The 23,521-nt window shown below is 43.5% G+C and overlaps 1 protein-coding gene across 6 annotated transcripts; it reads left to right on the top strand.

Annotated features, from left to right (window-relative positions):
- The first annotated feature begins 1,774 nt into the window (after positions 1-1,774).
- On the top strand, positions 1,775-22,408 carry gale (UDP-galactose-4-epimerase). 6 transcript variants are annotated; one of them, XM_085962542.1, is made up of 12 exons: positions 2,211-2,295; positions 4,916-5,006; positions 5,120-5,246; positions 11,025-11,140; positions 12,138-12,251; positions 15,442-15,618; positions 16,727-16,840; positions 19,034-19,100; positions 20,854-20,939; positions 21,161-21,238; positions 21,402-21,516; positions 21,748-22,408. In XM_085962542.1, exons 2-12 carry the CDS (start codon positions 5,004-5,006, stop codon positions 21,834-21,836), a joined length of 1,086 nt encoding a protein of 361 aa, XP_085818668.1. In that variant the 5' UTR covers positions 2,211-2,295; positions 4,916-5,003; the 3' UTR covers positions 21,837-22,408. The 6 variants fall into 6 exon arrangements, with proteins under 6 accessions (XP_085818671.1, XP_085818666.1, XP_085818668.1 ...); XM_085962543.1 differs by lacking the exon at positions 2,211-2,295 and adding an exon at positions 4,687-4,823; XM_085962545.1 differs by lacking the exons at positions 2,211-2,295; positions 4,916-5,006 and adding an exon at positions 1,775-1,798.
- Positions 22,409-23,521: the final 1,113 nt, after the last annotated feature.

The raw sequence follows: 23,521 nt of genomic DNA, 5'->3' as shown, positions 1-23,521 counted from the left end.
CAGCCTTTTTGACAGGACTGGGCAGACGAGATGCAGGAAGGATGTTCCTGATGGTCGGGGAGTCCAGAACCAGGGGTCACAGTCTAAGGATAAGGGGTAGGCCATTTAGGGCTGAAATAAGAAATTTCTTCACCCAGAGAGTGGTGAACCTGTGGAATTCTCTACCACAGAAGGCAGTAGAGGCCAATACATTAAATATATTGAAGAAGGAGTTGGATATATTTCGTAAGACTAAAGGGATCAAGGGGTATGGGGAGAAAGCAGGGACCGGGTACTGAATTTGGATGATCAGCCATGATCGCATTGAATGGTGGAGCAGGCTTGAAGGGCCGAATGGCCTACTCCTGCTCCTATCTTCTATGTTTCTATGTTTTCAGGAGAAAAGAGCCCCAGCCTATTCATCCTTTCCTGATATGTATACCCTAGCATTTTTGGTATCATCCTTGTAAATCTTCTCTGCACCCTCTCCAGTGCCTCTATATCCTTTTTATAATACGGCGACCAGAACTGCACACAGTACGCGTAAGTGTGGTCTAAACAAGATTTGATACAGGTACAGGTTTAGCATAACTTCCCTACTTTTCAATTCTATCACTCTTGAAATAAACCCTAGTGCTTGGTTTGCTTTTTTTAATGGCCTTGCTAACCTGTGGCGCAACTTTTAGTGATTTGTGTATTTGTACTCCGCGATCCCTTTGTTCCTCTACCCCATCTAGACTCGCACCCTCCAAGTGATAAGTGACCTCCCTATTCCTACTAAAATGTAATACCACATTTATCTGTGTTGAATTTCATTTGCCAATTATTTGCCCACTCTGCAAGTTTATTAATGTCCTCCTGTAATTTGTCACAGTCCTCCTCAGTATTGACTACACCCCTCCCCCCCCCAATTTGGTATCATCCGCAAATTTAGAAATTGTGTTTGTGATTCCAAAGTCTAAATCGTTGTAATTGTGAACAACAGTGGTCCTAGTGCTGATCCTTGTGGAACATCACTATCCACCTTCTGCCACTGTGAATAGCTACCCTTCACTCCCACTCTCTGCTTTCTGTCTTGAAGCCAGTGAGCAATCCATTCTGCTACTTGTCCTCTGACTCCGCATTCTATGACCTTATTCAATTCAATTCAATTCAAATCGCTTTATTGGCATGACAAGTTACATCTTATGTTGCCAAAGCATCGGAAAACATTCATGTTTGTTCACAAAAATACAGATCTATCCATACAGTGTATAAACAGATATATCCCTGAGTGTATAAATATACTTTCATATAATTTATATATACTCTTATCTTATCTTTAGTGGTTGTCCCTCTGTTTATGGCAAGCTGTAACATAGTGTGCCGCTAGTGTTATGCAACTTCTCTCTTCCCCTAGTAGGTATGGGAGTTTTTGGTCGTCATTCAATTTTCTGAATTCTGGGCATATTTTTGTAAATTTTGGGTAGAAATTCTCCCTTATGCCCTGATATTTTCTACAAGCTGTGAGGAAGTGCATCTCTGTCTCCACCATTAGTCTATTATGGGGTACCTTATCGAAGGCCTTTTGAAAATCTAGATAAATTACAGCTACTGTATTACCATTGTATACCCTTGAAAATCTCCAAGTGCCATCAGCAGCCTGGGTTAACGTGTGGAGAGGGGTTGCACAGGATTCTCACTCCTGATTGCTAGCGAGCTGGGAATACACGTGGGAATGTTGGATGAGGACATTAAATGTTCCTATTGGTTGAATAACCTGTCTAGGCTCAAACCCCTGTTAAATTGTACCCTAAGAAGGAGTCGTCAACTTTTTTGGGTGGGTGGGAAGAGAAATTTGGTGGAAAAAGTTGGATATATTGCTGGGGATGGAATTGTTCTTTTATCAGTACTGTTTAAGTGTACATCACCGCTTGTTTCCATTGTAGATATTTAGAACTATTTGCATGAAACGTTCTCGTATAAAACGTAAAAGGTTGAATCAGCAAAAGTGAGAAGTCACGCTTTTGATTAACCGCGACACCCTAGATGAACATGCTGACCAGGTCCAATGCAACTTACTGAGGACTGACAGCGCCCCCTCGGGTAGCATTCCGGGACAGTGTGCGCATGCGGAGTAAGGCTGCGGTCGCCATGATGGCGAAACAACGCTGCGCATGCGCACAGTGGTCGAGGCACGCCCCCGGCGTGGGGCGAGCTGCGCAGGCGCAGTGTGCGGAAGACGCGGACAAGGTGAGTGCCGCTCGGGACCCGAGTGGGCAGCTTCCCGGAGCCCGGGCTCAGGACCTGGCACTCGCGGCCCCTTCCCTGGAGGAGGTAGTGGGACTGTGGGGTGGCGTGGCGTGGCGGTTCCATGCGGGGGTTGTCACCCTGTGGCTATCGATGGGGTTTCTAGGGGGGAGGTTGCTCTACTCTGCACCGCACCTGGGAAGCCGGCAGCGGCAGGTGAAGGAGTCGATGCCAGGGGGTGGGGAGTCTGCAGGTCTAGTGTCCGCTCTCCAGGACCCGGACCCGGACTGCTGGTTCACCCTGCAGGTCTGCCCCGGGGGTGAGCAGCGCCCGGCTCGCTTTGGTGCCCTGGTTCCGGCCACGTCAGTATTCCTGTGCGGTGCAGGTTGCTTCCTGGTGACTGAGCCACACAACGAGCTCATTCATTCCCCACCGCCGAGCAGACTGGCGGCGGCTGGGGATTGCAGTCACTTGAAAGCTGCGAGAGACTGGGACGGGCTGGTCTCCCTGTTTAAAGAGACCATCCAAGAGTTCATAATCAGGAAGTGACTGCAAGAATCTAGATTTGAAAGGACCGCTTGGGAAGGGCACACATGGGGAAATATGTATAATAGCAAAATACTGCGGATGCTGGAAATCTGATGCTGCCTGGCCTGCTGAGTATTTCCAGCATTTTCTGTTGTTATTGGGGAAATATGTAGCCGTGGGGCTTCATGTGAACCTGGCTGCTGTAAACTTGGTGCCTTTTGAATGTCTTCAGAGATTCCCATCAGCTTGAATCCAGCGCGGTCCTGTGTGCGTTTGATTGATTGTCTAATCTACGTTCCTCGTATACTTGCCCTGTGAGGTCAGCTGGAAGGAATGCCTTATATAACAAGTCGATCAGCATCTGTGAAGAAAGACGGGTTGTTTCGGATGGGATCCTCCTTCAGTCAGTGTAGAAAGTGGCTTGTGCAAATCCAAGTTGGAAATTCACTGACTCTTGAAGTGCTCCCTGTCAGCAGTGGTTGCTGCTTGACCCCAGCCCATCTGTTTTTGATTAAGAACAGCTGTAATACGAGTAAAGGTTAAAAGTGCACAGTTTATGTTCTCTTCTTAGGCAGTCCCTCAGAACCGAGGATGACTTGCTTCCACATTAAAAATGAGTGACTGATGAGCCCAATACGGGACCTACAGTCTCTGTCACAGGTGGAGCAGACGGTGGGTGGGTTGCCCGGCGAAGAGACTCGAGGTGTTCGACGCCTTCCCGGATGCTTCTCCTCCACTTCGTGCGGTCTTGGGCCAGGGATTCCCAGGTGTCAGTGGGGATGTTGCACTTTTTCAAGGAGGCTTTGAGGGTGTCCTTCAAGCGTTTCCTCTGCCCACCTGGGGCTCTCTTGCCGTGTCAGAGCTCCGAATAGAGCGCTTGTTTTGGACCATGTACAGCAGGCACCTCAAAGCACTGCAAATCCACCAACGTCAGTGTTCTAGCTCAGGCCAACATCCCCAGCATCGAAGCTTTGACCACGCTCGATCAGCTCCGATGGGCGGGTCACATCGTCCGTGTTGTGTATGTAACCGTTTACCTTTAAGGGAACTATAGAATGTAACCGTTCGTGATTATTTATAATACAACCCACAGACTTAACAGTCCGCATGCCCGATACGAGACTGTTTATGTATGTAAGTTTTGACTGCAAATCATGCTATTAAGATTATCCACAATATGGATAACCGTAAGCAAGTAGTGGAGGGTCTTTTAATTCCAGGATGAATTCTTGATATGTGGAGGTAGATGGGGGGGGAAATAGGTTTTGATCCAATGTAGTATATTCATAACATTTTTGATATGTAAAACCAATGTGTAATGGAGTAAATCAAGATAGATACATAATGCGGATGAAATAATTTTTAGTGTTGACCTTGGATATTCTAAACCCAACAAAGGGGAGACTATAAGGAAAAGGTTAATCAGACTGTCCTGAAGTCTGCTAATGTTATACTAGTATTGATTTCTCTTTATATTGTAGTAATGTTAACCTTCAGCCATTGCCTCTGAAGTAGGGCGTATAAGTCAGTTTAAAGTAGCACTGGGCTGTTGGGCCATGGTTGACCCTGTAGTAATGGTCAGTTTCAGAATGCAGTAATGAGACTTAATTAACAACATGCCATTGCATACTAATTCATAAGTGTCAGAGAACTTTAATCATTTGATTGCAGTGTTGGAAAACAGTTAGTTCTGCAAAAGAAAACCTCTGGGCATACATCATTTTTAATTGGTACAAATGATACAGAAACAAAGACAGACTTATAATTAAAGGTTTCACTTGGTTGATTAGCAATGATATGGAAAAAGAGTGAAACTATTGATAGGATAACAAAATAAGGAAGAATAAGGAAGTTATTATCCTTGTTAAGGAAGTTATTATACAGAAACTAAAGTTATTGATGAGGGACCAGTCAATTAAATTCTCCTTGGTTGTATTTTATTTTAGTTGTAATGTAGAAACATGTGGATTGTCATAGATGTATAAAAACTGCAGTTTGGAATGAGTATTTGGATTCATGAAGGCTTAAGATACTGAGCTCTGAACTGTAGCACGTTTGAATCCCTAACCAAACCATTAGGTGCAGTTGTAAGTATGACCTTAAGAGTATGCATCAGTGCTATTGAATGTACTACTTTATATGCTTAATAAATCTATGACACCTGACTTCAATGTTTCAGAACCTTACTGATTTGAGGAATAAGAAGCATTTCTCCAACTGCTGTACTTTGTGCCACTTAATAGTAATAAAAAACAACACAGACATTGATGGTAATCGTAGAGAAATTTGATTGTACTACTTCACATGCTAATCTACTGAAGGAATTTCTGCTACAAATATTGAAAACATTTAATTAATTCTGAATCATTTTGATTTCTTATAGAAAATGGCAGCAGAGAAGATCCTAGTGACAGGTGGAGCTGGTTACATTGGTAGCCACTGTGTGGTTGAGCTGGTTAAAGCAGGATACATTCCAGTTGTGATGGACAACTTTCATAATGCAATCCGAGGTAGAAACAGGTTTTGTATTTCTTTATACTTGTTGTATGCCACTTGTTGTGTATCTGTGCAAGGATTGCTCTATTCCTCAGTACTGTACTGCTTTTTGTTTAATCTACTGCCCCAGCATAGCATGGTCATGGTTCCTAAAGACCAGGCAGGTCCTGGGTTCGAGCTCGTCGGTACTGATTTCATATAGGAAGATCAGTGAGGCTGGGCAGTTGGCTTCACGCCTGGAGTGGGGTGTGAGAGAGAGAGAGATGAGTATGGTCAGGATTCCTACTACTGATCACTATCCAGTGATCCCTACTGGAACTTGATATGCAGATCAGCTGAAGGCAGGAGCAGGCTGTGATGACCTCCTTGGTTGATCAGTCCTCTGATGTTCACTGCCCAGCATTGTATGTGAAGAATGGCCAATTGGATGAGTTACCAGAGGGCCTCAGATCCAGACTATTTGTGTCCAATGGTAGCCAGGATGTCAGTCATTTTGTCCTTTTATACTGTGGAGACTAAACATATTCCTGTTGTGCAGGGAATGAATTTTCACACAGCAATTAGTAACAGCTTGGAACATCCTGAATTGTAAGATCTGTGGTGAAGTTCCAGGCAACTTTTCCTATTGATTGGGCACTGCTAGGACCACTTTGTAGCTATGAGTGGTTTTTGGGACCAGCCAGGTGGAGTGCAGAGCCTTTCCGGTTCTGTACGTTCCCATGTTCCTATAAGTGGGGTTGGAGATGAGGTTGTTGTAATTATCAGATACTCAATTCCACAAATTGAGAATTTTACTATTTGAAGATTGTGGTTAGTTTGTCAGCAAGTTTCAAAATTAAAGTTGTCCTTTCTCCAGTGAGCTTAGTTTAGCATTTACTCACCATGCGGACCAGAAAGACCCAGAAGGTGATCTGTGCTGAGTTAGCTGATCGGAACTGGTGCCATAGTGGGGGGGCTGCAATTCATCTCAACACCTCGGGACTTGGGAGAGGAAAATCATCTAATGCTCCTGCTCATGAGTTTTATTCAGTGACAACAGCTGGAAATTGTACGTGTGGGGCTTCAGGTGAGCGTCAGGCTTGGCTGTTATGTTGAGTTGACAGTTTAGACTTTCGCATCAAGAATAACCTTCTGAGTAAAGTACCGGAGCGCTGTTTTTGCTCATGAAACTGTTCCCCAAGAGCAAAGAGAAGAGGGGAGAAAAAATGGAAAGTTGGAGATAGAAAACAAAATAGGAGCAGGTGTAGGCCATTCGGCCCTTCGAGATCATTAGCAGCCATGAAAAATGTTATACTAACTTGTAAAGTACTGTTTTCTAACAGTATTTTAATGATACTGAGATAACCAAGTACAGTACTTGATTTAGTCTTTAGTAGTGACCCTGATATAGTATCAGACCTCCATGTGGGGCAACACCTGGGCAATAGATTCACCCTGATTAAATGTTGAAAGGCCAAAAATTCAATGTTAGTACTAGATCTCAAGAGGGCTAAATTTGCCAAAAAATAGCAGAGGATTAAAAATCGGGTAGATTGGACAATCCTACTAGGTGGGGATAGTACTAATACAGATGAGAAATGGAATATCTTTAAAACCATTCTAATGCAAAAGAAAGCCAAGCATGTCCCTAAAGTCAAAGAAAAGCACTTGGTAGATCCAAGTCGAGGTGGCTAATTGGTCATGTACAACGACCTCTCCAATTAGGTTTCACCACCACCTTCTTGAGGGCAATTAGGGATGGGCAATAAATGCTGGCCTTACCAGCGACGGCCACATCTCATAAATGAATTAAAAAAAAATAAAAAATAAAAAAAAATAAAAAATCCTGCCCCTCCCTATCTCTGTAACCTCCTCCAGCTTTGCAATCCTCCGAGATCTCTGTGCTCCACCAATTCTGGCCTCTTGCGCATTCCCATCTTGATTGCTCCACCACTGGTGGCCATGCCTTCAACTGCCTAGGCCCAAAGCTCTGGAATTTCCTCCCTAAACCTCTCCACCTCTTTGCTCCTTGAAGACGCTCCTTAAAACCTACCTCTTTGACCAAGCTTTTGGTCACCTGTCTTAATATCTCCTTATGTGGCTCAGTGTCAAATTTTGTTAACATTCCTGTGAAGCGCCTTGGGGCGCTTTACTATGTTAAAGGCGCTATATAAATGCAAGTTGTCGACTGAAACTATTTCTGCTTAAATCTGATTAGAGTAAAAGAAAACAACTTTCGAGAGAATAGGGATAGGTATCATGCTCAGCTTAAGGTAACAAAAGCTACTATTATACAGCCCCTCCCCTCCCCACGGCACCTTACCGTGCAAGCACAGGAGATGCAACACCTGCCCTTTTACCTCCTCCCTTCCCACTGTCCAGGGCCCCAAACACCCCTTCCAGGTGAAACAGCGATTTACTTGTACGTCTTGCAATTTAGTATACTGTATTCGCTGCTCACAATGTGGTCTCCTCTACATTGGGGAGACCAAACGCAGATTGGGTGACCGCTTTGCGAAACACCTCCGTTCAGTCCGTAAGGGTGACCCTGAGCTTCCGGTCGCCTGTCACTTTAATTCTCCCCTCCACTCCCACTCTGATCTCTTCGGCCTCTTACACTGTTCCAATGCAGCTCAATGTAAGCTCGAGGAACAGCACCTCATCTTTCGATTAGGCACTTTGCAGCCTGCTGGACTCAACCTCGAGTTCAACAATTTCAGACGATAACCCCCCCCCATTTTTTCAGGCAGCAGCTGTTGATGATTCTGCCATCCCCATTTGCAACATTTAATCTCTCCTGCCTTCAATCCTAGCACAGAATGTTCCTTCAGTTCCTTCCTTCCCCCCCCCCCCCCCCCCCCCCACCCTTTCCCTGCCTCTGCACCTGCTTAAAACCTGTTACGTCTCCAACCTTTACCTTTTCTGACGAAGGGTCACAGACCTGAAACGTTAACTCTGTTTCTCTCTCCACGGATACTGCCTGGCCTGCTGAGTGTTTCCAGCATTTTCTGTTGTTATTTCAGATTTCCAGCATCCGCAGTATTTTGCTATCGTAAAAGCTACTATTAGATCAGACAAAAGATCAGTAGAAAAGGCAATCACGGATAACTGCGGTAGAAATAGTAAAATCTTTATTGAGTTATGTTGGGTATTAGTGAGCGATAATGGGCTGCTGCTAAAGGATTCCCAAGGGTAGATTCACGTGGACTCCAGGACATAGAAACATAGAAGATAGGAGCAGGAGTAGGCCATTCGGCCCCTCGAGCCTGCTCCGCCATTTAATGAGATCATGGCTGATCATCCAAATTCAGTACCCTGTCCCTGCCTTCTCCCCATATCCCTTGATCCCTTTAGCCTTAAGAAATATATCTAACTCCTTCTTGAATATATTTAATGAATTGGCCTCAACTGCCTTCTGTGGTAGAGAATTCCACAGGTTCACCACTCTGGGTGAAGAAATTCCTCCTCATCTCAGTCCTAAATGGCTTACCCCTTATCTTTAGACTGTGACCCCTGGTTCTGGACTCCCCGACCATCGGGAACATCCTTCCTGCATCTAGTCTGTCTAGTCCTGTTAGAATTTTATAAGTTTCAATGAGATCCCCTCTCATTCTTCTAAACTCTAGCGAGTATAAGCCTAATCGACCCAATCTCTCTCCATACGTCATCCCTGCCATCCCAGGTATCGGGACGTGGCGGAGTTTTAAAATGGCTACTTTTGCATCAGTCTTTACTCCTGTAAACTGCTCAGTTACCATTAATGCAGTGTATCGTTGACACTAAAGTTGATGCAGATCTGAATTTGAAGAGACTAAAAGGCCTTAAACCAGATTTTACAGATTCAAATGGAAATTTTAGGAAAGATCAGCACGGATTTGTACGGTGACATGTTCAAGTATTTTGGAGAGAAATAAAGAAAGAGGCCTGCATTTTAATAGCGCCTTTTACGACCTCCGATCATCCCAAACCGCAATCAAATGAAGTCCCTTTATGTGCCATGACGTTATTATTTGGTGCCCTTATTGCTACATGAATGCCATCAAGGAGGCCTTGCACTTTGGGGAACCCAGCCACCTGGGAGAAGTGTTGGACCTTTTCTAGTTGTTTGCTTCTTTCCATTATGAAAGTGACAAAACTGTTAAAGAAAGCTAGACTTGCATTTATATGGTGCCTTTCACAACCTCAGCATCCCAAAGCAGCCAGTGAAGAACTTTTGAAGTGTAGTCACTGTTGTAATGTGGCAGCCTATTTGCACACAGCAAGCTCCCACAAACAGCAATGTGATAATGACCAGATAATCTATTTTTAGGTATTGGTTGAGGGCTAAATATTGGCCTAGACACTGGGGTGAACTCCCCTGCTATTCTTTGAGTAGTGCCATGGTATCTTTTACGTCCACCTGAGAGGGTAGATGGGGCTTTGGTTTAACACCTCATCCGAAAGACAGCACTTCCAACAGTGCAGCACTGCCTCAGTACCGCACTGGAGTGTCAGCCTAGATTTTGTGCTCGGGACACCAGGGAGAACTCCCCTGCACTTCTTCAAAATATTGCCATGGGATCTTTTACGTCCACCTAAGTGGGCAGCCGGGATCTCAGTTTAATATCTCATCTGAAAGACAAAACCTCCGACAGTGCAGCCCTGAAAAAACAGCATAGAATTTGCGCTCGAGTGAGACTGAACCCACAACATTCTGAGTCAGAGACAGTAGTGCTACCACTGAGTCACAAACAGACACCTAATTGAAGGACAACCAGAGTCTACATGGATAACTACATGGATGTCCACAGAGTCTACATGGTGGTGCATAATTGCTTTTTTTTTAAAAACGTAATCCAATAATGCTTCTTGGCTGCTGCTGATGTACAGTTTCAAATAAGATACAGGTAGACTATCCTTTATCCGAACTTCTGAAAACCGAAAACCTCTAAAAACCAAAAGTTTTTTCGTTCAGCGTAAGTCGTGCGCACGACATGACCAGAGTGGCGCACGACTTACGCTGAGCAGGGCAGAGGGTCACAGAGTTCCCTCCTGGGTAGGAGATTGCAGGCCGAGCCGGGCAGTGTGAAGGAGGTACCGGGAGAGTGAACGCAACAATACAGCGGCCCGTCCGATATTCTTTTCTCCTCCTCCCCCCCCCCCCACCGCCCCCCCCCCCCCCGACCTGAACCGCGGCCCGTCCGATATTCTTTTCTCCCGACCTGACCCCCAACCCGAACCGCGGCCTGTCCGATATTCTTTTCTCCACCCCCCCCCCCCCCCCCCCCACCCGACCCGACCCACGACCTGATTTGCAGGCCAGCTTAGTAGGAGTCAGCCGATATCCGGCTTTCCAGAGAAGCAGGAAGGGGAATGAGACACGGAACAGTCGCAAGAGGTAGCCTGAACTTTTAAAATTTATATTAAATACAAATTTCCCAGTCTTATAATAATACCTTCTGAAATCTGAAAACCGAAACTCAGCTGGTCCCAAGGCTTTCGGATAAGGGATAGTGTACCTGTAGTTGATTTCCTTCTGTTCATGACTATAGAATCTGAATGCTTAAATAAGCATTTTTATCCCTTCTTTCCCCCCTGCTCTTGAGGACACTAACTTTAGCTCTGTGTCTACTCAACTACAATGGACACAACCAAGTTAAATGCAGTAACATTTACAAACTGTGGGCAACCATAACGCGATCAAACCACCAGGAATCCTGGTCGGCTACCTGCTTGATAAACTTGCTGTTCCATCCAGCGAGTGACCTCGTATTCCGAGGATGATCAGATTACGTCACTGGGAAAAGTTACACAGCCTTTTTTTTGTAATCCAGGCAAGGATGGAATTCCTGAAAGCATTCGCCGTGTGAGTGAGATTACGGGAACAGACATAATCTTCCGAGAAGCTGATCTGCTAGATGAATCTGCTCTGCATAATCTCTTCAAAGAGGTACCAACCTGAATCCAAGTGCCTATAATCAGCTATTCCTATCTTTAGGTTTCAATTAAGGTTTAGCAATGTATGTTGTGAGGTCCATACAATGGATTGGGAAGTAATTTTCTCCACTAACTGTTCCTTAGCTAGATGTGGTCAGAAGAATGTACTCCAAGTGTTGGGTGCAATTCACTGGCCCACCAAGAACTATTAGCTGGTCCTGGTGATTTCCTTCTTTTTCTCGCCCCTCCCAAACTACCACTGCAATAAAATGCCTCTACAGCATTTTGTACCCTCATTCCCAGGTTGAGATTTGGCGTCTGGTATAAAATAGTCATTATCGTACATTACAACAGTGACTACACTTCAAGTACTTCATTGGCTGTGAAGCAATTTGGTACATCCTCAGGTTGTGAATGGTGCTATATAAATGCAAGGGCGTTCTTAATATTTTTTGGAGCACTGTGGTTCATATACAAAAGCTTTAGCAACAATACAGCATTGCACAGTCAGAAGGTCATGAATTTCAGTGCTATGATTATTCTGTAAGAAGATTGAGCCCTGTGGTTTTACTCTATTGGTTTAAATGTTTAGTGCGGGGGTGCAGTGAGTTACAGTGCTGTCCTTTCTGCTCAGGGACTTGGATTTGAATGCAGCTTACCGTTATGCTGTAAAGTCCTCCCCTTCTCTGACAGCTACAAGGATCTTAATTAAACATGCTTGTGTACTTGTGATTCTTATTTAGGGCTCGATCGCCAATACTAAATTGAAAAGGCTTATTGGCGTTTCAATAGGTGATTTGAAAATTTATTTACCCTTATAGATTAAAATTGATATTTTTACTCCATAGCAGTACTTCTAATTCCCTCCATAGCGGTACTTCTAATTCCCATTCAGAATGCTTCTGGGAGAGGTTTATGCCTAAAGTGTTCTCCAAGTTATGAGTGGACTTGTTGATTAGAACAACTGAATGCAGTACATTTTAGTAATTAGGATTATATTATTTTTCCAGCACAGTTTCTCAGCTGTGATCCATTTTGCGGGATTGAAGGCAGTCGGAGAGTCTGTCCAGAAGCCTCTTCTTTATTATAAAGTCAACCTGACGGGAACAATTAAACTGCTGGAGGTGAGTGTGCTGGGTCAGGGAGGTGATTGTCCCTTCATCTTTAGAATAAGCTTCTGTGAGGGAAATGAGAGCATAGTGTTCTGGGTTATGGTCTTTTCTCTTCATTACCCATTGACAATGAAGGTGTCAGTAAGATGCGAGCTAGTTCCAGCTGCAAGATAAAACCCAGACTTTGAGCATTGTTTAGTTCACGGAATATGATTTCCCCTCTCTTTCCCCCCCCCCCCCCCCACCCCACACAGAAGGTACTGACTCCTGCTCGGGTATAACCTATCTAAGTTTGCTGCTGACACTAAGTTAGGTGGCACAGTAAGAAGTATAGCTGGGAGCAGAAAGCTGCAAAGGGACATTGATAGATTAAGTGAGTGGGCAAAACTGTGGCAGACGAAGTTCAATGTGGGGAAGTGTGAGGTCATCCACTTAGGACCCAAGGAAGAGTATTTTCTAAATGGTTGTACATGGAGTCCATGTACAGAAATCACTAAAAACTAGTGGACAGGTACAAAAAATAATGGAATGTTGGCCTTTAACTCAAGAAGGCTGAAATATAAAGGGCTGGAAGGTCTGCTCCAGTTGTTTAAAGCTTTGGTTCGACCCTATCAGGAGTACTACGTTCAGTTCTGGGCACTGCACCTCAAGAAGGATATATTGGCCTTGGAAGGGGTGCAGCTCAGATTCCAGAATGATACCAGGGCTAAAAGGGTTAAGTTACGAGGACAGGTTGCATAGACTAGACCTGTATTCCCTTGAGTTTGGAAGATTAAGGGGTTATCTAATTGAAGGTGTTTAAGATGATTAAAGGATTTGCTGGTTTCTCTCTATCTACCCTATTTCCTCTGATGGGGGAGTCCAGAACAAGGCAGCATTACCTTAAAATTAGAGCTAGGCCTTTCAGGGTTGACGTCGGGAAGAACCTCGTCACACAAAAGGCAGTGGAAATCTGAAACTCTCTTCCCTCAAAAAGCTGTTGCAGCTAGGTCAAGTGAAAATCAAACGGAGATAGGTAGATTTTTGTTAGGTAAGGGTACTGAGGGATATGGAACCAGGGCGGTTAAATGGAGTTAAGCTACAGATGAGCAATGATCTAATTGAATGGTGAAACAGACTCGAGAGGCTAAATAGCCTACTCCTGTTCCTAGAGGTGCAGATAGCTCTCTGGTACCTTGTTCATGGCCATTATTCCTTGTGTGTGAACCCCAGATATCAGGTTTCAGCAAGCTATTTGACCCAAGGGAGAGGGGAGACAGTGGTCATAGCTGAACCTGTTCTCAGCCAGTGTTCACATCAAGCACTTTCCAACCAGAGTTACTGGATACTGATGAAGCAGAAACCCCAGCTGACTTATTTTATTCCACTCCACCCTAGCGCAAGAGTGTTGAGACTAAGTGTAACACTGCCGCCATTGCCCTAGCTGAGATCTGCTAACAACAGAGGCAGGATTGAGCCTGTGACCTTCCTTTACTGTATGTCTGTCCCACACGGAGCAAGGCATTTACCAGCTGAGCCATTGGGCCAGCTGCTTTTTCACAAGAGACTAAAACAGTGATCTAGAAACATATGCGGTGTATGACTGTGATTCCCATAAGTGATTTGAAGGTTTGTACCCACACCGATGGGAAGAAATGGTAGGATACGGAGAAGTGTAAAGGAACAGAGGGACCTTGGATTGCATGTCCACAGATCCCTGAAGGTAGCAGGACAGGTAGATAAGGTGGTTAAGATGGCATACGGGATACTTTCCTTTATTAGCCGAGGCATAGAATATAAGAGCAGGGAGGTTATGCTAAAACTGTATAAAACACTAGTTAGGCCACAGTTAGAGTACTGCGTACAGTTCTGGTCACCACATTACAGGAAAGATGTGATTGCACTAGAGGGAACAGAGGAAATTTACGAGGATGCTGTCAGGACTGGAGAATTTTAGCTATGAGGAAAGATTGGATAGGCTGGGGTTGTTTTCTTTGGAACAGAGGAGACTATGGGGAGACTTAATTGAGGTGTATAAAATTATGAGGGGCCTAGATAGAGTGGATAGGAAGCACCCATTTCCCTTAGCAGAGCGATCACTAACCAGGGGGTATAGATTTAATGTAATTGGTAGAAGGATTAGAGGGGCGTTAAGGAGAATTGTTTTCACCCAGAGGGTGGTGGGGGTCTGAAACTCTCTGCCTGAAAGGGTGGTAGAGGCAGAAACCTCATCACATTTTAAAAAGTACCTGGATATGCACTTGAAGCACCGTAACCTACAGGGCTACGGACCAAGAGCTGGAAAGTGGGATTAGGCTGGATGGCTCATTTTCAGCCAGTGTGGACACGATGGGCCAAATGGCCTCCTTCTGCGCCGTAAACTTCTATAATTCTTCTATGAAATTGAAATTGTATACAATCTAGCTATACTTATGTGTATTTTAATGATCAGTTTGTGTCTTTGAAAGAGGCTTAGGTGAGGTCTTGTTTTACTTTGTGGGGCTGCTCAGCTATGGAGAGTATATGCACAAATTGGCCATATATTACAGGGCATTTTCAGAATATATAATTATCAAGTTCATCATTCTCTACATTTTAAAATATCAGCACAAGAATAACCTCCATCAGCAGTGTAGTTTTATTAATTGAGCCTTTTATACCCAATGCAGACATTGGGTATAAAATTGTGACATGTTTTACATCTTTACCATGGTAAGTCTTCACTTGAACTACTTTACCCTTAAACTATGGTAAGACGGCAATCGAGCAGTATGATTTTCAAACTGTTGGACAATTAACTTTTTTAAAACTTATTCGAAATAGAGATCTGGGTGATTTTGAAGCCGTGACTAGAGACTGGATTTAGGTATGTCACCAAATATGAAGGTGGAAGCTCAAGTGATTTTGTCAAGTGAGTTCAGAGATAAAATTGCAGCCTTATTTCAGGGAACCTTTCGTGTATCTTTAAAACTTTGAAGTTTTGTGTACATTTTTTTGTCAAGTTCTCGGTGCAGATGCTGCCTGAGAATGTTCTGTCAATCTGTAGCTTGTATACTGTATATTAATAATTATAATCATTACAAATTAGAAAAAACCTGTCATTGAGATGAGATGCCGTGTGTGTGTGTACCCTCCCCAAAGAGCTGCTGAAGTGGCATTAGGTGACCTGTTTAAGTGAACCTTTGAGTTTTTGAATGGTTTATACTTTTTTTTGCTGCTTTAGACCATGAGAGCACATGATGTTAAAGACATTGTATTCAGCAGTTCAGCAACTGTATACGGAGATCCCGTTAAGCTGCCGATAGATGAGGCGCATCCTGTTGGCAGCTGCACTAATTCTTATGGAAAAACAAAATACTTCATAGAAGAAATGATTAAGGATCTCTGCTATGCAGAAAAGGTATTTCTTTCCGTTCTATGTGATTAACACCTGTTTAAGTTGTCAGACTGTAAGCAGGCGGTACACAGTGGTAGTTGAATGCATCTGCAATGATGTAGTGTTATTGAGATGTCTCCCATCTGTGCTGTGTATATATGGTGTACTGTCCCATTTGTACATATGGGATTAATTGCTATGTGCCTGTGTCTGTAACTTCTGGCTTTGTGACACAGTGGATAATTCTAACACATATTGCCCAGATTGAAAGTAACTATTTACCATCACTTGATCAAGTTGGGGTGCAGGGACTAACTTTTAAATGTAATATAGTTGTAGAGAACTTTTCTATGGCTCTGAAACATGGATGCTGCTTAAGCTAGACGCCAAGAGACTGGAAGCATTCATTTGCGCTGTCAGAGGCAACTGCTGGGAACTAAATGGTTCGACTTTGTGTGCAACCGATTGTAACAATTAGAACCAGACTTTAGCAGATTGATGCCATCATTAATCGTCTCCACCGGGCGCTTGTTGGTCACCTCGCCTGTCTCGGGGACAAAGGTCCCGCAAACCGGGCACTAAAGATTGACTTGAGGTCAGAAAGGAAGCAGTCACAGGGTCGTTCGTTCTGGTTTAACCTGGTTATATCAGATCAGTAATGATCAACTTAAGTCATTTGGCTCGGTCTGGATGCGCGATGCTGGGGACCTCTGCTGTCTAAGTGTTATTGCTCGCTTGCTTGTCCAGCAATACATTTCTATAAAATCACAGAAGTGGTTGTACTCCTCTGTCTCGCGCTCTCTCTCGCTCCCCTCTCCAGTCGATTACATGTATTAACGACCTTCCCCGTCACAGAGACAAAAGGATTCCTTTAAAGGTGCAATTGGCTGGAACCAACTTGGATTTCTCCTATTTATCAAAAGTCTTATGAAATGTATAGAAATCTCTCCCTTTTCAGATGCACTATTACCAACTTGTTACAAAGCTTTCTTTATAACTGCAGAATGTGAATTCTTAGTATCATGATTTTTCAAATTGAACAGCACTTGAGCAAGGTTTAGAAGTTCCTGGTTCTCAGATGTGCTTGGATCTGTGGTTTCTAATGGTGATTAACAAACTACTGTCCTTTCAGGATTGGAATGCAGTTCTACTTCGATACTTCAATCCTATTGGGGCACATGAATCAGGAAAAATAGGTGAAGATCCCCAGGGTATTCCCAACAATCTGATGCCATATGTTTCACAGGTAGGTAAACTTTTTAAAAATCATTAACACCGGATGTGTGTACAGGGGGAAGAGGGGAAAAAAGATTTTTCCTCAAAACACCCTTCACTTTGATAAAACATGTTGGTTATGACTTCCTCCTAATGAAGCATAGATGCTGTATAATTATTGATCGAGCAGAGATCCTGAAACCCATTCTTTACCTCCTGTGTAGTGTGTGCTTGGTTGATTTTATTTTGGGGTGGAAACTTTCATTTGGAGGATTTAATCATGGAGTCGGTTGCTCATGCCAGTTCTCCCACTGCCTTCTTGCACTTCCATACTTGGATGTTAGAATATACATCCCTGACTTCCTTCGCCCCCACCATTGGCGGCCGTGCCTTCAGCTGTCTTGGCCCTCAGCTCTGGAATTTCCCTCCTAAACCTCCTGTAATGTGCTCCTTAAACCTACCTGTTCGACAAACCTCTTGGCCACCTTTCCTAACGTCCCCTTCGTTGGATTAGTATCGATATTTTTGTCTGATTATGTTCCTGTGAGAAGTGCCTTGGGACTGCACTTCACTACATTAATGGCACTATATAACTGCAAGTAGTTGTTAATTTGGTCTCCAAGAAGATTGAGTAAACCTGCAAATCAAAATTCTTAATCATTGGACCTGAATAGTTGATGTATGTAAAGGCTGGACTTGCCACTTTACTCTGAGTAACCAGAACAGTCATCATTTCTTTGCACTCGATGTTCTCCAGAGCCCTTTGCTCTGGCTGCATGATGCATCCACAAATGGGAGCATCAGGATGACATATGTGGAGGTGCTTGGGAACCAAAATCGTTTATTATCTACTGACACTACCAGGGTGTAGTTCATAGATCTTTCAAAAGTGAGGTACAGGTCAGAAAAGCTTTTTTTTAAGTCAAATGGTTTTTATACATAGGTAAAAGCAAAGAAGTAATATTCAGTTTGTACAAATTGTTGATGAGGCTAGAGTTGAATCATTTATGTGCAGTAAATGGGGGAAGTTGTAAGTTAATTTCCTTCCTCACCCACCCCCCCCCCCCCCCCCCCAAAAAAAAAATTGAATGCTTTAGCACAAGTGACTATTGAGGCATAGACTACAAGGAGAATTGGATAAGCATTTTAAGAGTGTAAACATATATGGGGCAAGAGCAGGGAAATGGAATTTGAGTAGATAGCTGCAGTTAGTTTGCACAGACACAGGGCTGGGTGGCCTTCTGTGCAGTCATTTCTATGACTAACTGGAAGTCTGCTAATAAAATGTTGCCATGCTGTTTTCATTTTTCTGTAATGTAGGAGAGTTCTTCGTACTTTTAAAATCCCTTCCTATTCCTGTTCCCCACACCACCCGAGTACTCCCTTATAATATTGTAACCGAACAAGTCATAAGCTGCATAAATTGTTTTCACCACGACTATGTTTAGTGGTGGATCTTTGACCTTTTAAAGTAATCCTATTTTACAAAAGGGATTGGGTGTTGCCACTATTTTAGTGGCATGTTCTGTCAGCAGCCATCTTCGGTTGACATTCAATTACTTGGTAATGACTCACTAACCAAATGAAACACTTCGTAAAGCAAGTTGTTAATGTGAGAATTTTAATAGAGGGAGGCAGGAAGTGATAAGCTAGTATCAGAACTTGAGTAATAGCTTCTGTGTAGCTCTAATATTTCCCCCTTCCCCCTTGGAGGAAGATGACTGTCCTCAGAGTGCAATAGGTATAGGAGCTCTTTACTGTGGATGACATGCTCTGCTATGACCCAGAAATGATTGATGCTCGAATGTAAAGAGCGAAATGATTCTGTTTACTAGCTTGTCTCGCCCTGAGCACTGAACCAAAGAAACATCAACTCATGAAAGCAGCCTGACAATGGTGTGTTCATTTTCTTTGTTTAGCCCCCGCACCTCCTCTTCTGCCGAGGGAGGGGTGCTGCTTCCAGAGCTGTGCTAATTGTCTTCCAGGTGAACAATCGGTTAAAACTCAGAGCTGATGACATCCACAGCTTGTGTGTCTGGGGTTGAGCGAGGGGTCAGATGTTAACCAGTCTCACTCCGTGACACTTTCACTTGCTGCACTCCAGCACAAAAATATGTGTTTGTACACTAATAGTTTAGCTGTAATCTGCCTGAGCAGGAAAAGCTTTAATCTTTCAGTAACAGCTGCATCAGGGATGTTGCTAAATGTTTGACTTCCTTCTCAGGTTGCTATTGGACGTCGGCAGCACCTGAGTGTTTATGGAAATGACTACGAGACGTGTGATGGCACAGGTAAGATCACTCTACCTTGTGTCCTTCATTCAGTTATACACCGATCAGCACGGTGTCACAAGCCACTGATGCTCCAATAGACCATGGTGTAAGGCATTGAGTTCACATTGTCAGCAAGGAGGTGACTTCACCTGTCTCCTGTGACATCGATCAGAGTCTGTAGGCCTAAACACATTGTACATAACGAAGTATTAAAGACAGTGCCAAGTTGCACATACAGGAAACTTTCTGGTATCCGGCACTGACGGGACCGAGCTGTTGCCGTTCCATCAAAACTGCCGGAGAAACCAGCGCTAATGTTAAAACATACGGCGCTTCTGAGCTCCGTGTGATGCAACAAACCCTGTTGCTTAGCAACAGCTTCAAAACAGTCGGCGTAGCTTGCAAGTGTCTCTGTAGCTAAGCAACAGCTTCAGCTAGACCTTGCAGAGCCACGACTGGAGAAAAAAAGCAACGAGAAGTTAAAAAAAACTTCTGAACCGACTCCTGAATTTTGCCGGTGGATAGAGCTTTCTGGACATTTAACCTCCGGTTAAACGAAAGTTTCCTGTAATTACCTTTTTGGGGATTTGAATTCCCATTCACTTCCGCTCTGGTTAATTTCAATTCTATCTTTCCTATTTAATACAAAATGCCTGTTTATAATCGGGCTTGGTTTGTCTTCCTGGTGTAAATTAAAGCAGAAAGCGAATACAGGTTTGTGCTCTTCAATTTTTGAGGGCTCAGAAACAGCTTTGGGAAGAGAGAATACGCTGCGTCATTGAATTCCATATATTGATGGGTGTTGCTCAATGTGAGATGGAAGTTTTCAGGAGAGGGGACGTGCTTTCTGTTCCAAGTGCACTCCTTGTACTTTGTACCTCCAGTGTTTGTTTACTGGGGGGAGGGGCAGGCCTGGAGCAGCACTATTGGCCAAATCGCCGTGATACTGCCATTGAAACGCCTCTGCCATTCATTTACATAGAGCCACCCCGATGCAAAAGACAGGTTCATGCAAGCTTCCTGCATTTACGCAATGGTGACCGTGAAACTACCGGATGGTCATTAAAAACCCATCCGGTTCACTAATGTCCTTTTAGGGAAGGAAATCAGCCATCCTTGCCCAGTCTGGCCTATGTGACTCCTGTCCCGCAGCAATGTGGTCGACTCTTGCGTGGCCAAGCAAGTCACTTGGCTCTATTCACGAAGGTGGCTCACCACCATCTTCTCAAGGGCAATTAGGGATGGGCAATAAATGCTGGCGTTGCCAGCGACGCCCATTTCTCGTGAACGAATAAAAAAGCAATGCCCTGGCTTTTATAAATAGAGTATAGGAGCAACAAGGTTAAGATAAATTTGTACAAGGCATTGGTTAGGCTATTAGAATATTGTATGCAGTTTAGAGTGAAAAGATGTTAAAGTTATAGCGAGGGTATAACGTAGGTTCACCTGGATGATACCAGGGGTGGATACAAGTTCAGATGCTGATACAGGGCTATGGGGAGGAAGTAGTGCACTGGGGCCTAGTTTTGAATTACTCTAGAAAATAGTCAGGAGGAATGACCCCTTTTTGTGCTGTAAATGTCTGGTAAATGCTACTTGCACTCCAGCTAAAACTGTTCTGGGCGTTTGATGAGCATAACCACGGTGCTGGAAACAAACTGTCTTTTTGTTCCTGGGGTAATTTTGCGTATTAGAGCAGGAAAACAGGAGTTGTTTTTGGATCTGAATGTACATGATTGCAGACAAATAAGAGCTTTGTCTTGCTGTTTAGGTGTCAGGGATTACATTCATGTTGTGGATCTTGCAAAGGGACACATTGCTGCACTGAAGAAGCTTAAAGAGAAGTGCAGCTGCAAGGTTTGTTAATGAAAGCTGCACCCTGGACAGCTTTAACACTGTGTACTCTTAGTCTGTGAGACTATTCCTTCTGCTGCCTTTTACACACAAGTTCCCTGCTTCAGTTCTATGGCATTTTTTCGATCCTTCTCTTCTCTCCAAGACTTCTCCCCTTTTTCAGCATTACATAACTAAGACTATCTGTCCTCACAATAACCAGTTATATGGCTCTCTCTGTTCAGGTGTACAACCTCGGCACTGGGACAGGTTACTCTGTTCTACAGATGGTGAAAGCGATGGAGAAAGCTTCTGGGAAAGAGGCAAGTGTCACCATCATTTCAGAAATAGTTAAGAGCTATTCAGTAAAGCTTCTGTGGTGCCACCTTTTGGCTTGGCTGAGAGTTAATTAAACCAAATCAATTGATCACGTATGAATCACAGATTAACACAAACATCTGGTTTTCTCCTCCCTATCTTTTGCAGATTAAATATCAGATTGTTCCGCGGAGAGAAGGCGATATTGCTTCCTGTTATGCCAATCCAGCTCTGGCAGAGAAGGAGCTTGGATGGAAGGCAGAGTTTGGGATCGATAAGATGTGTAAGCACTCAATGTAATAAAATGTTGGGGTTTTAATGTAATTTTGATTTAAATATTGCTTTAATTTGTGTGTTCAGTAGCTGAACTGTGTTACTCTATTTTTACTGTTTGAAATCTTGCATTCAAAGTTTTAATGCATATAGCTTAGTTAGTTGTCTGAATCAGTACTACACTATAGCTAAATGCTGGAATGTACACCAAGTTTTAAAAGCAATGTTCTTTGTATTTTAGGTCAAGATTTGTGGTATTGGCAATCCCAGAATCCTTATGGCTTCAGCAAGAACGAAGCACCGAACGCAACATCTAACAGTTGTTTTTAAAAAACCAAGAATTTAAATGTTTTATAAAAAAAACTTTTTAGTAGCAGCCCAGTGTGTAGCTCAGCAGTAATAGAATAAGGTTCAAAGCTGCAATATTCCTGTCTGGCTTTGTAGATTGTGGATGGGGTAAAATACAAAGTAGTTGCCTAGATTGCTTGGTCTCAGTAATCTGTTCTGGTGGAGGATGATGTGAAGGAAAACTACATCCGAGCACAACATGTTCAATACAGCAAAACTACCTGTACTTGTGAATTCTGTAATACCTCAAATTTTAGAATTGATTAAAAACTATGCCAGGAAGGTTGAAGCTCAATGAAATGAGTTAAGTGACCGATTTTGTTTCACCAAGACTTGCTTCATGCTTTCTAGTTGACTGAAGTTTCAGAGCCGTTTAGACATCTGTGACCAAATTTTTGGTCTTGTAACGCTTGTAATTTCTATATAATTCAACGTGATTTAAAAAAAGTGTAAATACAGCACACAGGCCGGGTAGAGCTACTGGTGCATTTGTAGATTTTACACTTTAGAACAATGCCTTGGTTTTGTTCCAAATAAATGAAAACTGAGTTTTAGTATGTGTGTATCTAAATTTATTTTCTGCTTTGGTCATGAAAAAAGTGCATCATTTGCAGTTACACAAACTGCCCCTACTGGAGTGTGAGTTGATGCTAGGGGTTGGTGACATATTTATGGTCAAGAATCATGTGACCAGCAGTGACAGGAACCTATCAAGGTTAAAACAAGAAAGTGTCAGAAGTTGCAGCGAGCTCTGGAGGAGCCCTCGAGTCCATTTACGCTCACACCTGCTTATCCACCACGCCATCAGGGTGGCCTAATAATAAGGGAGATTCTACGTGAAGGCCTCCAATGGTACTTTGTTTAAAATGCTAGTTTGACAAAGAGCTTTACACAAGAGGGTGAGTGTTATAGGTGTCAGCTGTGGCTCAGTGGGTAGCACTCTGGCCTCTGAGTCAGAAAGTTGTGGATTCAAGTCCCACTCCAGAGACTTGAGCACAAGATCTAGGCTGACACTCCAGTGTAATACTGAGCGAGTGCTGCATTGTTGGAGGCACCATCTTTCGGATGCAATGACACTATTTTGAAGAGCAGGGGCGTTCTCTTCGGTGTCCTGGCCAATATTTATCCCTCAACCAACATCACTAAAACAGATTATCTGGTCATTATTGCTGGTTGTGGGAGCTTGCTGTGTGCAAATTGGCTGCGGTGATTACAAGAATGACTACATTTCAAAAGTACTTAATTGGCCGTAAAACACTTTGGGACGTCCTGTATAGAGAAAGGCACTATAGAATCAAATCAAATCAACTTTATTGTCATTGTTAGTGCACAAGTGCAGTACAACGAAATGTAGAAATGCAAGTTTTTTTTTCTCTCAAATTGTTGAATATGTCAGCATCCAAATCTGTGCCCATCTTTCCCAAAATTCCCTATTTGAAAATCTCAAATCTGGTTTCTGTCCCAGTCACAGCACCAAAATGGCTCTAACCAAAGTCACAAATAGCAGCCTTTGACACAGTTGACCACACCAGCCGCCGCCAACATCTATCCTTTGTTGTCCAGCGCGGTGGGACTGCCCTAACTTAGTTACAGACATTTCTATCCAATCGTAGCCAGAGCTGCTTTGCTACAAAGATTTGACACCAACCTCTCACAAACAGCCATTG

This window comes from Somniosus microcephalus, chromosome 20 (assembly GCF_052327205.1).
Source record: "Somniosus microcephalus isolate GS21.2 chromosome 20, FLI_Smic_1.0, whole genome shotgun sequence".
NCBI classification, from domain to species: domain Eukaryota; kingdom Metazoa; phylum Chordata; class Chondrichthyes; order Squaliformes; family Somniosidae; genus Somniosus; species Somniosus microcephalus.
The sequence above is the reverse complement of the archived record's forward strand: the minus strand, read 5'-3'. Positions and strand labels throughout refer to the sequence as shown.

Bases quoted from the DNA above. Each gene is read 5' to 3' on its own strand.
- gale (XM_085962540.1), top strand. From the start codon at position 2,089: ATGCGGAGTAAGGCTGCGGTCGCCATGATGGCGAAACAACGCTGCGCA. The intron at 11,141-12,137 runs GTACCAACCTGA...TTATTTTTCCAG, and splicing joins TGCATAATCTCTTCAAAGAG to CACAGTTTCTCAGCTGTGAT. The intron at 15,619-16,726 runs GTATTTCTTTCC...CTGTCCTTTCAG, and splicing joins ATCTCTGCTATGCAGAAAAG to GATTGGAATGCAGTTCTACT.